Source organism: Varanus komodoensis, unplaced genomic scaffold, assembly GCF_004798865.1.
Source record: "Varanus komodoensis strain SLA01 unplaced genomic scaffold, ASM479886v1 scaffold25, whole genome shotgun sequence".
Taxonomy (NCBI): domain Eukaryota; kingdom Metazoa; phylum Chordata; class Lepidosauria; order Squamata; family Varanidae; genus Varanus; species Varanus komodoensis.
The window spans coordinates 11,284,396-11,301,567 of NW_025335661.1; the positions used below are offsets into that span (position 1 = coordinate 11,284,396).

At 40.6% G+C, this 17,172-nt stretch overlaps 1 protein-coding gene across 2 annotated transcripts in view; it reads right to left on the reverse strand.

Annotated features, from left to right (window-relative positions):
- PLOD2 (procollagen-lysine,2-oxoglutarate 5-dioxygenase 2) overlaps positions 1-17,172 on the reverse strand; it is a 62,327-nt gene that overhangs the window by 18,075 nt on the left and 27,080 nt on the right. For both annotated transcript variants that reach the window (XM_044432890.1, XM_044432891.1), the window contains exons 4-9: positions 8,808-8,971; positions 7,311-7,423; positions 5,488-5,551; positions 4,768-4,865; positions 4,402-4,503; positions 1,300-1,425 (exon numbers count right to left, since the gene is read on the reverse strand). In XM_044432890.1, the coding sequence (XP_044288825.1) occupies positions 1,300-1,425; positions 4,402-4,503; positions 4,768-4,865; positions 5,488-5,551; positions 7,311-7,423; positions 8,808-8,971 (667 nt within the window). The remainder of the gene's footprint in view (positions 1-1,299; positions 1,426-4,401; positions 4,504-4,767; positions 4,866-5,487; positions 5,552-7,310; positions 7,424-8,807; positions 8,972-17,172) is intronic.

Consider the following 17,172-nt stretch of genomic DNA (forward strand, 5'->3'; position numbering starts at 1 on the left):
TACTTGGTAAGGGTCAATTTTAGTTATTCAGTCCATGCAGAAATCTCACATGTGTAGGAAGGTGACTTATGGCAGCAGCATCTCTGGCCAAGAGGCATTTGTTTCAGAATCTGAAATAAGGCTACCTACATAGACTTGCTCCAGACACAGAAGCAAACGCACACAGATTGGCAATGCAGTATGCCACCGTAATGCTATCTCTTCCCTTGCAGGTAGTTGCCCATGCAAGATTATGCACCTGGAACAAGCTCAAACAAATGCCTGAAAGGAATTAAAAGGAATCCCAGATATACAGTGTATAAAGAGAAAAGAAAGAAATGTGTGGTTTAGGTGTGCAAACAGCAAAGGATCAGAAGACATTTTAACTGGCTCCTCTAAAATGTCCTCTTACAATTCCTGGTTTGGGCAGAATATAAAGTTTGTATTTATACTGTAGCACTGTTATTAATGGTTTGAGGAATCACAGGGCAAACAGAGAATAAATTTATGCCCTGCTCACTCACCCATTGCTTCTTTTTAATTCCAACTATAACAAAGGAAGTTGTTCTAGCACTTTTCAAAATCTATCCAAAGAATACTTTTTGCATAAAGACTGGGTGCACAATGGTCAAAGAAAATCATGTTGAAAAGCAGGAGGCCTTTTCAAAAATGCTTTCGATTTTTCTATTTTCTGTTCAGAATACCAAATATAGGATTTAAACGGGATATAATTTTAGTTTGAATATTTTCTGATATCAAATCCTTCTCTGGAGCCTACTCATGACCAAATATAATCCCCATCCCAAACTGTGCTGTTGTACTCATATCCTGTTGTTCGATTCTGTGGATAGCTGATTTGTCACTGTATGAACAGAATGCTGGACTAGATGGACCTTTGTTCTTATCCAGCATGGCTTTTGTTCTAAAACTTAGGAAATGTCTTCCATAGCACAATCTCCACCCTCTCCACACACACCCATACACACACACACACACACTGCAAAAATACACTTCTGTTGGTTAGCACTACAGTTTCCACTTCCCAGGAATTTGGATATAAGATATAAACCAGTGGGTATCAGTAATGATCTGCAGGGTTCATTTAGTATTTGTGGATGCAGGTTTTTCCCCCCTGCAAATCTCTAAAATGATCTTTCAAGCACCATAGAAACCAAGTCTGTAAAAGCTTTATATTGATTTTAACATGACAATACATTGGTGTAGAATGGACGAATTAGCACATAAGATTCGCTTACTACTTTACAGAAATAACTGCTCATTTGCCACATACCATTGTACCACCATTTAGAAAGTACTTACATTATTATGAATGAAGAAGCTAAGTTTTTCCTTTGGATAGTCCAGATTCAACAATATGTCTAAAAATCTAGGCAGGAAAGGAGTTGGTTGTTCAATGAAAACACCAATTGTTACTTTTGGAATCTCCTACAAATACAGCATGTGGAAAAAAATGTGAAGTGTTTACTTCAAAGTCTGACCCAGTATTACATTCAACAAAAATGAACCCCATAATATATTTTGTAAAATAAATTACAAGTTTGTGAGCACACAACATAGTTTTTTCCTTCATCATTTTATACAAGTTACAACTTTGAACAGCATTTTTAATTGCAGTTTTAAATCACGATTCCTCCATATATTAATGAAATCGAATAAAATGATTTTAACAGAAAACATACAACAATCCCATTAAATATTGGTGCAGATTGCTATCTTGAAAGCATTTCTTAATTCTTGTAGAGGCATCGCCTAATTCAGCACTGAAAAGGATTATGTGCCAAGTTTGTAGGTTTACTGTTCCATGCTTCCACGGAACTCAACATGCTAAAGGCAGGATGGGTACCAATATTCACAAAATGCTGCTGAGTGGAATGTTCTACTGCAGGGGTCTCAATCTCAACGTACCTGGGGGCCGCTGGAAGTAGAGTCTGGGTGAGGCTGGGCCGCACCAAGTATTCCACCACCGCGGTGGGGGTGGGCCGCTCATCCCGCAGCCGGCCCAGATGCCGCCAGCACTTTGAAGGCCGCAGGGCCCCTCCCCCGTGCCCCGCCCGTCCCGGCAATTGGCCCGCGGGCCGCGAGTTTGAGACCCCTGTTCTACTGCATCAGCAAAGCTACTGGAATCCATAATTTTTCCCTTCGTATATCCTAGGATCATTTCAGGGAAGACTATCAACTTCTCATTTGTTAGAAAATCCAGATCTGCCAAGACTTTTCAAGAACAGAACTGGATGGTTCTACTTATATCTATTCAATATTTTCAGTGTTCCCATGGGGGCTCTTTCTGTGCAAGATTTCGCAGTTGCAAAACGTTCTGTACAGTCAAATCAGCAAAGACTAAGAATGTACTACAACAACATGAACAAGAATGTCCCAGGACAACATTATGTTTCTAGTTCAGTACTAGACACTTTATATAAACACTTGGAAACAGATTGAACAGCACTTCAGATTGAAACTAAATAAAGAAAGGGACTGGCTAATTCCACACACCCCAAGATCCCTCTGCCTAAGATATCTGTCTACATTTTCATAAAGTCAGTATCTAGTTGTGAAACCACAAGACATGCCATCTTGCTTATCCTAAAAAGCACCATTTTTTCTTTCTTTCAACCTTTAGATGGACCAGGTTATGGTCAATGCATTTTCTCTTTCCCTCCCTCAAATTGTGCCTTAAGACAATTACAATATTTACAACTACATATTTCTATTTATTTATTACATTTATACCTTGTCTTTTTTCCTTTTGCAAAAATCCCTTCGCAACTTAGATGGATTGATCCAAGGTCGCTCAGTGAGCTCCATTGACAAACGGGGTAAGAACCCAGGTCTCATGAGTCCTGCTACAATGGTTTAAACATTATGCCACAATGGCCTTCTTGAACATAAGTTTTAAAGCTTTTATAGTTTTACTACCAAATTAATATGTCAGCAGAGACCCACATCCTACTGTACTCCTTTGGGCTTCCTCAGCTGAAGTTCCCTATCCTCCAAGAGCTTTTTGCACTCTCTCTCTCTATATATATATATATCTCCTCCCTGTTATGTACCTTCCTATTCAGAAGACAAGGGTTCCCAACCTTTCTGGGTTAGTGGGAGAGCTTGAAATTTGTAATTTTGAGAGTCTGCCATGAGTGCTCTCACAAAAAGACCGCTATGGGAAAGCACAGCCATTCTCAAAAAATTCAGTCTGCAGAAGCAACCTTCTGAGACTCATCATCATCATCATCATCATCATCATCATCCTGTGAACTTAAGCATAAGACAGGGGTGCGGTTTGAGCCCCAAAACACAAAACTACTATTTTGTGTACATAACTAGCACAGGTGGGTAGTCCTTTGCCTTAGCACATTCCAGGATCACAGTTAAAAAATAAAAATATTAATGGCATGCAAACCAAGCCAGCAGGCATCAAGAGAGAGCTCCATGAGAACACTGGTACCCCACTGAAGACTCAGCCTTAAGTTTCACCTTGACATGATATCGCTTTTGGATCCGAACTATTCCTCAGACATCTTAGCTGTCAGTCACCTTTCCTCAATCTCAGCTTCTCAACTTATCCTCTTTTTCCACCCACTCTTTAACTCAGTCTCTGCTTTTATTTAACCCTGCTTCTCTCTACAATTCCATTTTTGTCCTTGGCTTTTTCTTGTGGCTGCCTGCATTCTCCTTTATATTGTTGTGAACCATCCAGACAGCTTCAGCTATTGGGTGGTACATAAATGAAATCAATAAATAAATCAATAAAATTATTCCATTAGTCCCTGACTTCCATATTTCTTTCCCTGTGGAAACCTTGAATATTGCCCTATTATCACAACAACAAGAAAAGCCATGGTGACAAATGCATGCATGTAGATGGGAGAAAAGCCAGACTGAGGAAGGATTTGGAAAATAGCAGAAATGAGTAAAGTTAAAAATTTTGCATCAAAATAAGGAGTTTTTCTGGGATGCCTTAACAGTCAAATAGTAAAGAATTGCCCTTCCATTGTATTTTAACTAAATGAAACAGAAACTACAGACTGCACTATCCTCACTGGGTCTTCCCAGAGCAGAAATCTACAGGTAATCAACTTGGTAGTGTTCCAACTGTTCCTGAAAGATTTGGAACTGTTCCTAAAAAATAGTTGGAACTTTGATTTTTACCAGTACCAAGATCCCACTTTACATGGCTAAGATGCAATGCTAATTAAAAGTCATGGGGAAGTAGTAAAGGCAGAGGGTGCAAGAGAACAGGAAGTACTGGTGAAGGAACAATGGGCAGGGGCGGAGGGAGAGACTGGAAAAGGAAGCAGAAGCCCCACCACTTAGGTGCATATGAAGCCACATCGTGGACAATGCTGCCATCATGATTACATAGTTCTGCTTATGACATAATTCAGCTACATGAAGCATACTTACCTGAAGTGTGTCTAGATCTAGTAAATCTGAATCACAGACACCACATCCAGATTCACGAGTCCAGCCATTGGGTATATAATTTCCAAAGTAGTGGAGATTAAGCTAGGGAAGGGAGCGAAAAACAGCTTGAGTCAGTTCAAGTGGATAATAAACCCTTTTCAGTTAAAAGCCCACCCTGCAGAGCTCTGTTGTTGCACTCACTCAACTGAAGTGGATGGAAACTGGGCATGATGTAGTGAGGCAGAGGGTCCTCTTGTCACTCCTAATTAATTCTTATTATATTACAAACAAGAATTTTGCTGCAATTTCAATTTGCTTTTGCTCCCACTGAAAAGTCTACACTGAAATGAAGACACTGTCACTTACTTTAGTTGGGCCATTTCCATGAAGAGTGACTGGCATAGTATCATACACTGAGTTCCAAGCTCGACCTCTTCCTTCTTCAAACTTCAGAAGAACTTCATCTATACCAGAAAATCAATACATCACGCTTATTTTACTCAAACAAGGATGACACAGTTATCTTTGAATTATCTTGAGAATCCACTTTTATACGTATTTCTTTATTTCTTCTCACTCAACCATACAATCCTCAAGTCACTCATTCCAAAAATCAGCAGACTGTATCACAGTAAATATTAAGTAGCACTAGATGATGATCAAATTTTCTGTATCTACAGATCCTGTTTATTTCAGTGGACAATCTCCTTCTTCAGACTTCTGAAGAAAAGATTTCTTTTCTCCTACACTTGCTTGGCAAATGAAAGCTTGTTTAGATTGTATCATTTCCCTTAAGATTGTTCCTGGGAAAAAATGTGCACAGACCTCCTGCTTCTTCTTACCACTCCTCCTCCTCCTACTTTGAGTTACTGTATTTAAAGTGGTTTTAATTTGTAAAGGTCAGGAATGTTCCAATAACTGCAGGATCTCCTAGATGGTATTTAACCTCTTCTTCTGGTGAAAAACCATATGTCCAAGACCTACAACTAAATATGATGTGCAAATAGACCCTTGAATCTATCAGGTAACAGATAAAAGAACACAGGCAAGGAAGACATCACTCAATAGGCACTTCATCATGCATACCAACAGCTCCATTTAGAGTCTGGAAAATGTTGCACTTGTGATCCAAGGTGATATTAATATGTTCCTAAGATGAAAAAACAGAAAAATATGCTAAAGGAGGCACTGTAAAATCCAGGATAGTATTAACTGAATTTAAACATGTTGACAAATGTAAACTATCTAAAAACCATGGCAGCATACCTCACTGACGATTCATTTTCAGAGACTTATTTGTTTAGCCAGATCTTTCTTAACACTTAACATTTCTTTACAGTTCAGCATGTCTCACAGATTATCCTTCATCGAGAACTTGTGACTTAATTGGAAAACTGTTTATATCACCCTAGCACTGAAGTCTTGTTTTCTAAGCTAAACAAATAAAGTTCATGACTTCTCAAAGAATGGTGATCTGGCAGCATATAGCCACAGAGGAATTTCCAAAATAACACTAGCAGATTAGCAGCTTTAAAAAACACAGAATACAAGATGAAAATGTATCATGATACATACAGAATAATATTAGTGATTCCAATACCGATATGGCTGCTATATACAAACTGGGATTCTTTATCTGTGGTTTGCAAAAGAGATCAGCAGAACATGTTCCTAGGGACCACTTCTATAGAAATCTCAGAACTGTGTACTTCAAATTGAAATTGATGCAGTGTCCATGTACTAGCTTTATATTCTGGGTGTCTAAATCCTAAAACTCGCTGTTCCAATCCAAAATAGCATATGAAGAGCAACTTTAGCTTCACAGACAAGAGCATCTTTTTCAAAAAAAGGGCCAGGACAGTGATGCAGACAAAGATGACAGCAAGCACCGTCTTTTCAGCAATCCATCTCCTCAGCCACCCTATGAGAAAGATCCTGATGACCTGTTATGTGTTGATAGTATACTTTTACATGTTTGATATTACTTGTGAAGCACCTTAGAAGAATTTTGCATTCTGAAAGACAGGCTGCTAAACATTGTAATCAATCAATGCTGATTTGTTATGCCTCGAGATTTCTCATTGAAAGGGGAATGGGGTATGAGTCAGGTTGAATCCAACCACTTGCTTCCCCACCTGAACAGCTGCTTTCAAGGATTCTCACTTCCACTTCTATCAAACTTGGCAATCTTTTTATTATTGGCTAGAGAAACGGGACTTCACATAGACTTAAATATGTTTTTTAGTTATTATAGATAGAAAAAGAAAGATGTGGGGGCTGACTCAGTGGGCTCGATGTTTTTTGATCATGGATGTTGTTTGTAGTTCTCTTTTTGTTTTTGTATAATTTCTCAAATAAAACTTATTATAAAAAAAGGATTCTCACTTCCTTTAAAGGAGTCTCCATGCATATCTCCATATGTGACACTGAAGAATTACACATGCAGCATCAATGTATATGTACAATTTTCATGTACATGGGGACACATACATAATTTCCTCTTTCCATAGACATAATGTTGCAACTGCTGGAACTGAACCAATGATGTGTAACTGTAGAAATCCAACGTTCTTAAACTTGACACGGGCTTTCATTTTAGGATACCAATGAAATTTTTGAGAACTCTGAACAAATGAAAGCATCCTTTATCTGAGCTCTAGATTACACTGTGCTATTCAACCTGAGACACATTTCAAAATGAAGAAATGTATTTTCCGCATACTCAAAAGTACTTATAGAATACTACCAATCCAGCAAACCATGGCATTAAATGTAAAAATAGACTGCGTGCCTTTCTGAATTTTTCAGCTGGCCCTATTGAAGCCAGAAGTGCAAACATTTGGGGCAATTCTTTGCAAAGTAGATGTACTCCAGATCACAAGAATCAGCAAAGAGTAGGTTGTACATACCCTCTTCAGTGGGTCAATATATATTTTGGTATAAAAAAGCTGATCGTCATCATTATCTTGGAGGTCCCACTGTTGTACAATGCTGTTTACAGATGGAGAATAACCAATAAATCCTGCAAGAAATCATTCAGATTCAACTAAATAAACACTTATGTCATAATGTGTACTCAATAGTGAGTTTTCTGTGTTTTCCAGGATCCAATTTCAAACTTTATGCAAACATTAACATCCCTTTGAGAGCCTATATGAAATTTACCCATCAATTTTCAGGCAGAGCTTTCTTCAAGAAGTGGGCACTATTTAGCTCCTGAATCACTCTGCTTTCTTTATATTTTAGTTAGGTTTTCCCCTCCATATAACTTTTTTAAAAATCCTCCAGCCATGGTTCTTGTCCTGTTAATCGCTCTTGAGAGAAAAATCAGACTCTAGGACAGAGCATGAAGCTTTTTCTTCCAGCTGTCATCAGAAGAAAGGGAAGTAGGCAAGAAAAAAGTCCAATCCTATGCAATCCTTACATGTCTACTTGTAAACATGTCAACCCTTCGAAGCTATCTTTATTCCATGAAAGAGTGAGATGAACTGTCCTAAAACATGAAGTGTGAACTTTTCCTGCATGCAAAAAAGTCACAGCATGCTGGTTAGAGTTGATGGAACCCTACAAAAACCACCCTACAACTCCACAACAAGGAGGCTGGGCTAAGAACTGTAATTGGCCTATAATACCCAATGAGCTTCATAGCTGAGTGGGAACCAGAAGCTATGTCTCCCACATGTCCAGACCAGCACTCTAACCACTGCACCACACTGTCTCTCAGGGAAGTGTTTGGATTTCCAAACCCAAGGGCAAAAACAAAGCTGTCACCTTGGAGCTGGGGATTCTTGCTTCACTCTTTCTCCACCTCTTTGCAGCAAGCACAGAAAGAACCATACTGGCTGCTTCTCCAGGGTTTGAAAAGGCCATGGAGAGATGGGAGAAAGGGAGTGCTTCAGGAAGTGGGAAAGGGAAGAAGACAGAGCCCATCAGTGTCCTACAGATGCCCCAGTCTGCTCCACTTCCACCCTGATAGACTTCTGGAACCAGCCACCTACCTGCATTGCAGAGTGAGAGAAGCAAAGATGGAGCAGATATTGCCTCAACATTTCCCCTGCTCTGCACCAGATTCTTGTATTCCTTCAAGTTTACTGGTTTGAATACAGGCTTTAAGATGCATCAGTCTGCCAGTGGTTTTTCCCATAGAGTTACCCTCACACCCACTCCCCCCCCCACTCTTTTCTTTATCTTCCATATTCCAGCGTTGAGGAGGGTAAAAAAGAGCATGTCTGGAGACATGGTTACTCATAATTTACCCTGCATTTCACCTTGAAAACCCTCCAAAAGTGTAACAGATAAAAAATGAATTTGTATGCAAGTTTATGACAGTGAGAGAACAAAGATGTGTGTGTGTTTTTTCTAAAAACAGTTAAAGAAAAGCTTCATTTTCCACAAGTACAGCTTACCTCCTGCATTAAGGAATCGTTTTCCACTGCGAACAACTGGATATTTATCTGACAGTCTTTTATCCGGCCATATCCGGCCATCAGCTGCAAATACTACTTTGTGATTAGCTTGCTGGAACTTCCTTAACAACTCCTCAGGTCCCCCAGCAAATATAACATCATAGCTGAAGTTTGAAGGAACAGAGGGAAATGTGTTAAAAGTGTTTTCTCCATTAAACATTCAAAACAGAAATAATTATTTATTAAATGCATAGTCTGTCTTTCTTTCCAAGCAGAAACAGAGCTCAAGGCTATGTTGTCCCGCACATTGTAAGGATTTAAATGACATTTCACAAACAGATGTTATTTCAAATGCAATTTTATATTTAGAGCACAGGTGAGCAACACGTGACCCTGACCATTGCAGCATCACCAAATCTGCTGCCAGAATTTGGAGTGCTGAGGCAGCAAAATGCAATAATGGTTATGCCTTGAAACAAGGTGAGCACAGACTACATACTTAGTTTTCAGACAAACATGTTCCCTTACTCTCTTCCCAAGAGTTTTGTTTTACTGAAAATCAAACTGTATACTCCTTGTGACTTGTTTTCATGTAAAACCATGCAATGGATTGCCACTACTTAAATTAAGAAGTAGATGGGGGCGCAGCCATTGGTAGGAGCAATGTGCTCCCAACCTGCAGTCAGCATCCATCACAAATTTAGAATGATACAATTCCACACAGTGCCTCCCCTGCCTGGCTGCTTTTATAAGGTAGGAAGGGCAAGGACCTAAGGGTCGTGGGGCTCCTTCTCTAAGGATCTTGTTCACATCTTTGGGCTGTACGAATGAAGAAGTACCCATTGTAAATAGACAAGCAGGGAGAAAGTTTCACCCACTAGACCTGTATTAACAGTGATTCCCAAGTCAACACAATCAGTTTTATCTGTAAAATATTCCACAAGTGTTCACAACAGGCAATTAAGTGGTTATCCTCTTTTTTTCTTGCAGGCCAGAGTGTAACAGGGCTCCAGCCATCCAGTAAAGCTCTCTGTGCAGATGCAATCGTGGTGGGTGAAGTACAGTTTCTTTACCATCCTCACTGCCACGAAGCAGTCTCTAAAAGAAACTCTGGACCATGTTTTATCAAACTTGTTCCTACTTCTCCACCAGTGTTGCTCTAGTCAACATTTCAAGACAGTGGAACCTGCAGTGTGTACAGTGTCATGGGGAACTGTGGACCCATATGGCTTCACTCCATGGGAGAGGATACTCAAGAGTGACTGATTGTGTTCAGTGCCTCATCCAAATTCCATTCCAGAATTCAACCAGAGCTTGAACATCATAGCCAGCTATGGTCCCGGAAAACTCCCCAAGAGCAATCATAGAAACATTCAGATCCATGAATGTATGGATCACCAGATGTACACCAGGTAATGACCTAAGTGACCAGGTAGGCTGATGCATGAGAAGACATTATCTTAAGCACCCTGGCTCCAAACTGCTTAGGGCTCTAGATACTAGTATCAAAACCTTAAACCCGGCCCCACAGTCAATAAGCAGTCAGTGCCATGCCCTCAGCAGAGGATTTGCATGCTGTGCTCCTGCATTCTGCACTGGCTTCAGCTTTGAGACCAGCCTTAGTGGCAGTCCTGCATACAGTACATTGAGTCCATGGGCAGGAGCAGGGGTGTCCCCCGAAGGGTCTCCTCCAGTGGGAAGGTCTTGGTGCCTAAGCCATGCCCCTGGAGGAACTCCAAGAGGGGACACAGAGGTTAGTGACTTCAAATTATCTTAACTGTGTAGCCATTTAAATGATTAAGGGAGAAAAAAGTAAATATTGTAGAACATACAATATGCACTTAAAAATCAGGAAGACACCAAAGGCTGTTAATGCATTCTTCCTATGGGGTGACAAGATAAGTAAGATTGTAAATTACTCTTTCCCTGACTGCCACACTGAATGTGCATGGACTTTGTTTACAGGTTTGGCTAACAATGTGGGCTTTTAGGGCCAGTACACAATCTGCAGAACTGCTTGAAATCTATGAATAATAATAGATGATGATGATGATGATGATGATGATGATGATGCAGTATTCTGCTCCAAGGAAATGCACATTTTGCATTGAGCAAAGCTAAATCCTATGTAAACCTGTGTGTTTATTTTGCTTCTATTTGTCATGGGAGGGTGGACGGAACTTGGTAGAACACTGAACACCAGCTCTTGGCCACTGTAATCCTTGCCGTGCCTCACACATTTCCAAGACTACCTTGGCAGCAACATCAGCTAGAAATTGGCTATTCCCCTAAAATGCAAACACTGAGATTCTAAGGGGCAGACTAAACATACAGAGTTGCTGCTACTCCATATCACTTTAATCTTTCCTGTGATATAAACCAGATGCAATGTGGTCTTCTATCACTGCATAGATACAAGGCAAGATGAAAGGCATACAGCTTTCATCAACCATAAAGGTATGGCTGTGTCTTGTGTTTTATACCTGGTTTGGCCCTAAAGAATGCTTAGCTGTATGGTGAGTACCAAATTGTGTGTTCTTTCTGTACTTGCTCAAATTACCATAATCCTGTGGTCTAACATGCTTTATGCTCATTGTTGTGTTGTTGCACTTCTGTGCCAAGCACCTGTGACAGTCAATGTTCTCCGATGGCACCAATGATTCACTCAACAATTCTTCAGAGCTTAACTGGAGTGTTCCCAATGCCTTTTACATCAACAAAATGACCGTTTGGTATGAAATTAACTCTTTGAAAATAGCCCCTCTTATGCTGAAGTTCTAGGAAAGGGCATTTGTCCTCTGATACATGGAGCTCAAAAAAAAAGCTTGGTTTTAACATGATGGCATTTGCATCCAGTTTCTGGAGGGAGGGGGACCAGGAGAGTTCAGCCCTGTGTGTTCGGTGGAGTTATGGTAAATTTTGGCACTCCTCACAGCTGATTTGAGCCATACCTAGCAGCTTTCCTCTCCTTGGGAGCTGGTTTTTTGTTCAGTGAATGGAACTTAAGTCCCACTTCAAAGCTAACATACTTTGCATTTCAAGAAGGAGCAATATAAAGTTGCTGGGAGAGTGCATTTCCGCCAGTTACTGCTAAGCTCAAAGGGTGAAGGGATGTCTGAGCCGAGTCTGGCTTGTGTTGCTGTTCCTAGCTAGGGCAAGGAAGCACTAGAGGCAGAACATTCTGCGTTTCCCTACTCAAGATGCTTTGCTCCCAGAAGACAAGGTGATGCACTTCCCATTGCCCCCAATTCCATGGCCAAATTGGAACAGGCTGTGCATGAGGACAACAGACCTCAAGTACAGCAAGTACAGCTTTGTCTCTCCTGGACTTCCCAGCCCACGGCACCTGCTTCCCAACATGGCTGTTCCACTCTGCCCAATGACAGGGCTGGTTCTGTCCATTCGAGCTAGTAGCAGGCAAAGAAGGAAGCAGAGGATTAGGGTTCACATAACAATCATTGTCCCATAATCCACAGTTATAAGTGTAAGAAACTGCCTCGAGGAAAGCAGAGGTTCCCACCTTGCTGAGTACTGGACTGTGCCTGTGAAACATAATTGTAGAAGACATTGGTTGCTGTGGAAGATGGGGGTGAGAGTGCAAATGCATTCCCGCCCTGGTCGTGGGTTGACCTTGAGTTGTTTTGGCTGAGCTTGTTCCAATCCATCAGGATTCTTTGCATGTGCACTGCAACCTTGATTTCACCTCTGCTTGACTCATTCTTGATAAGTTCAGGACTAGAAGTTCCACCCTATGGAGCTGCACCATTCATTGGGTTGTGGTGGAGGTGATGACTGAAGGATGTGTAGCTCGGAGGTCTGCATTGTGCATTGCTGCTGAAATGCTTGAGTCAGCTTAAATTCTGAGCAAGCGATCTCAGAATCTGACATGCACATGGTGGGCATGTCATGAGCGGAGCCAGCTGGTGCCAGAGGTCAGACTAGATGGCCCGGGACTCGCTCTGTTTCTATGAAGGACCCTGATTGCTGCAACAAAGGATATCACAGAACTGCAGAATTTTTCTCGGGTTGCTGAAAGTTCGCACAAACTTGCAGGAAGACATTTGAGAAGAAACGCTTAAGAACACAGTATCAGGTACATACAAAATGCCTTGCTGTGGTCACTTTTCTACCAAGAGAAAAGCACGAAATGAGTTGCTTATTTCAAGATGGTGTATAATAAGCACTCATTCTGGTCTGCCCTTCCTTTGTAGAAGGAAACTGATACATTGTAACAAAAGTGTGCCAACTTTTGGGACAATGAAGTTACTGTAGGTTTTATTGCAGGTCTTGGACCACAACAATACATAACTAAGAATGTGTCGTACTCTGTCTCTCTATACCCAAGAAAAAGTCTGACAGTAAAACAGCATCATTTCCAGTTGCAATGATTGCACTGCAATTCATTATATCAAAGAGGTCATTGTGAAGGAGCAGGAGCAAATTATTCACTTCATTCCAGTCAGGCAAATCACTGCTCTGCCATCATCTTGCCCTTTGCCTCTAAGGGCCACCTCTAACAAATACCATCAATAAAATACGTGCCATCAATCAAATGCAGAGGCTTTTCACTTTCCTTAAGTACAAAGCTCAAACACTAGAGGAAGAACACTGTGGCATTCGACAACACCTGTTTCATTGGCCTTTGAAACCAATGAGAAACCTAGAAGCCCAGAATTGTTCTCTTGGCTTGGAATCACAGTTTTACATCTTTGTGGATGTGGCTGCATCTGTATGCTCATGTTGCAGTTCTTCATATTTTGCAAGTTCTTAGTTATCCCCAATTGCCCCCCAGCTCTTTAAATATTTTCTGGGCATACACATCCATTATTAAAGCATGAAGAAGATTTATGCCTTGTTCCATTCCCTCCTCCTTCATCACAGCCTTGCCAAAAGTATTCCCCTGCTGCCAGTACTCCAGCAGTCCAGGATCCTTGGCCTGCTGCCATCCTTCCTCTCCTGGTCTCCATTTCTTCTCTCCTCCACAGTTTCTCAAGCAACTGCTGCAGATGCAAACACAGCAAAACTTCTTGTAGTTGAGTCCCCACTGAAAGAGCACAAAATATCTTCTTATGCTCATAACTATAGTATTGTCCCTAGAACTTGAACCCTAGTTTGTTTCTGTATCCCAGAGACTCTAAAAAGGTAATGTGATGAGACATTTCACTGTGGACCAGATTCCTTAAATGGTGAGTTGTTCACTGCAGGAGCTTCCCAGCCCCTCTGTGTTGTATCCACTGTCAATACCCTTAAAGGGACAGAAATATGGAAAGAAACTCTCTGCAATAAATGAGACCATCACAATGTCCTCACAACAGGCTTCAGAATAAGAAGGTGAGAACAGTTGCTGCTTGAAGAAGGAAGGAAGGTTTGAAAGAACCAAATCTGAAGAGGTGCCATATGGAACCTGAAATATGGGAATCCTGTGGTTACCAAAAGACCTCGTAGGAGGCATTGAAAAAGCCCACACCCAATAATGCGTTCTCTCTCTCTCTCTCAGTTAAGGATGTAGGGATGCTTGACCCATATAACATATCTAAAACAACTCCTATGTCCTGAAGTGATTGAGTAGGGTAGAGTTCTTATTCAGTATTTAATAAAGGAGATTTCCATCTTTTTCCAAATAAAACTTCGTACTATGACATTGCACCCCAGTAAATTGCCACATGAAATGCCAAAGCAGTGGACGAATAAAGGTGCTTTCTCATTAAGTCAGGGCAAAAAGTAGACACTAGATTATGTTGACTTTGAAGACTCGATGATTGAGCTTGGTTGAGGATGTGTAAATAGAAAAGAAACTGCTCTTTTTTGTACACGGTATGTATTCCAGGCATCTCAATGTTGGAGCCACAGACAAAAGTGATTTCCATGATGGCTAAACAGTTCATAAAAGAGCTGCTTGGAGAGGTGGTGGGCTCTCCCACACTAGATATATTAAAAGAGAAACAGCCATCTGAGTGGGATGGTGTAACCTGGTGTCCTGCAACAGCAGAGGTTTGGACCCAATGGCCTTCATGGCCTCTTCCAACTCTACTATTCTATGATTCGATGAAGAAGTAATGTATAATGATTGAACAGAGCCCTGTCAGGATAGTGCGTGAAGAAAGGTTTTTCAGAGTCAGCTTAAAAAGGAACCACCAATGTGTAACTGCTTACTTATAATCCATTACAGAAGCCACACTGCCATGGTCAAGTTCTACTGCCAAAGAAATGCCTTGTTCAGGGCCATTATGTTATTTATCTGGGTACTTTTCATCCTTTATAAATAAAAATCTTTAGTAGGTAGGAAAAGAGGGGAACTTAGCCTTTGCAAGACTAACTTAATATGCTTCATAGAATGAAACTTGATACGCCTCACAGAATGAAAACATGAATTTTCTATTTTTGTTATATAGCCATTTCACAGAAATTATGTAGTCATCTGCCAAAAAGAAATAAATTTACTCTGTTTTAAATGTACTATATTTTAGTTTTAAGTCTTCTCTTGTAAGCTGTGGAAAGGGCAGCTTAGAAATGTCATAAACTATTTAATATTTCTTTAAAAGTGCACTTCCTTTTAACGGCGAACTTGGTGACCTTTATATTGTTCAGACTCAGACTTCAGTGTCTGATATGGGGGAAATGATTACTAATGTACTGCTACACCTAGTCTCTATTCCTGCCTGAACACAGAAAACAAGAGTAAAAATGTACAGCAGCACTTCACATCATCCATTAAGATGTCTCTAATTCCACACAAATATTCAGCCAAAGAATACTGCAACTCATGATAAGAGTTTTCTTGGAAAAGAGATATAAAATTCTCTGAAGTGGGAAATGTTTATGGTTCATGGCAGATTTTCAAAAAACTTCTTAAATCAGTGGGAGTTGACTTTTTCAATGGCTTCACACATAGTGATTTGATCTTGTGAGTGGTTTAACATGTGCCCAGAATGGAGAAGCTGGAAATATCAACCCAATAGAAGACTGTCATGGATGAATTTCACACTGGGGATCATTAGGAAAGGAACTGAAAATTATGGAACCATGGAGAATATCGCCATTAGATGTAATGACATCCAGTAACGGGCAGCTCTCAAAGGGAGAAAGTCATAAGGGCTATGTGTGACCTCTGGTATCAGAGGCAGCATTCCTCTCTAAACCAGTGGTTGGGATTAGGAGTGGGATGATGCTGTTCTGTCCAAGTCCCCTTTGTGGGCTTCATAGGCATCTGGTTGACCACAGTGGAAAGAAAATCACAGACTAGACAGACCTTTGGTCTGATCTAGCATGGCTCGTCTTACGCTGTAGGACACTACTGTTTCTCAGAATTTCATTATGAGAACTTGCACCATAGCAAGCAAGCTAATAAGCAAGTACCCAAGGTGTGTACGTATGGTATGCTTCCACATCTGAGGCAGAAATTGCACTGATAATAAATTTTAATCCAAATTATGAAGGCAAATTACAACAAAAAGTCCACAAATATTATAAAATCAACCAAAAACAAGTAAAACATCTAATTAAAAGCAGAACAACATATAAAGTGAACAGTAATATGAATCAGCAACAGTTAAGAATGAGGAAATAAAGAGGAGCCAAATTGGGGGCCTTCTCTGAGGAGAGCATTCTAGAAATGGGGGACCATCACTGAAGGACCTCTAACAGAAAGCTGACAGATGTTTGATGGTAAAGAGATCCAGAGAATGATCTCTGAAGCTCCCAGATAATCAGAACATATAAGAAATTAGATAACATAGCTATTAAACAGGTACAAATGACTGAGATGTTGTGCTTAAGTAAAAACAATCTCACTGAAAATGGAGATGAGAAGAGTGGCTGGTTTACAAGAGTCAAGAGGGAAAGGGAAGTATTCCTCCACTGTTCCAAGAAGAATGGCAGGTATTTAGAAACTTTGTAGGAAGTAATGTCCATTAAAAGGTATGAAAAAAAGTTGTCTGGTGGCTTTATGAAGACTCCTGCTGTTTCGCTTTTTCCAAGCTTTGACAGAAGAAATGTGAAAGCATGCCTTGGAGGTTTCCAGCTTTCAGAATAAATAAATAAAAGTGGTTGGCTTCTGCTACAGACAACCCCTCTATTTATGCTAGCAAAGCACATTTGACATATAGCACAGTAAAAAGAGGGAACAGTTTGATAGAGAGGAGAAAGTGGTGGCTGGCTACTTTCCCTTTTCCCCAAGTTGCAGCAGAAACTTTCAGCCAGTGACAAGAACCAGATGCAAGCTGGAGTACTGCTTCCCAGACTACATTTTCCACCACAAGGTAGAATGACCTAATGTTATTCCTGTGCCTGCTTTTGTCCCAGAGTGGTAGCATATGATGGCATGCCGACTATTTTGATGTGGCCAAAGCAGCAGCCATATGAAAGA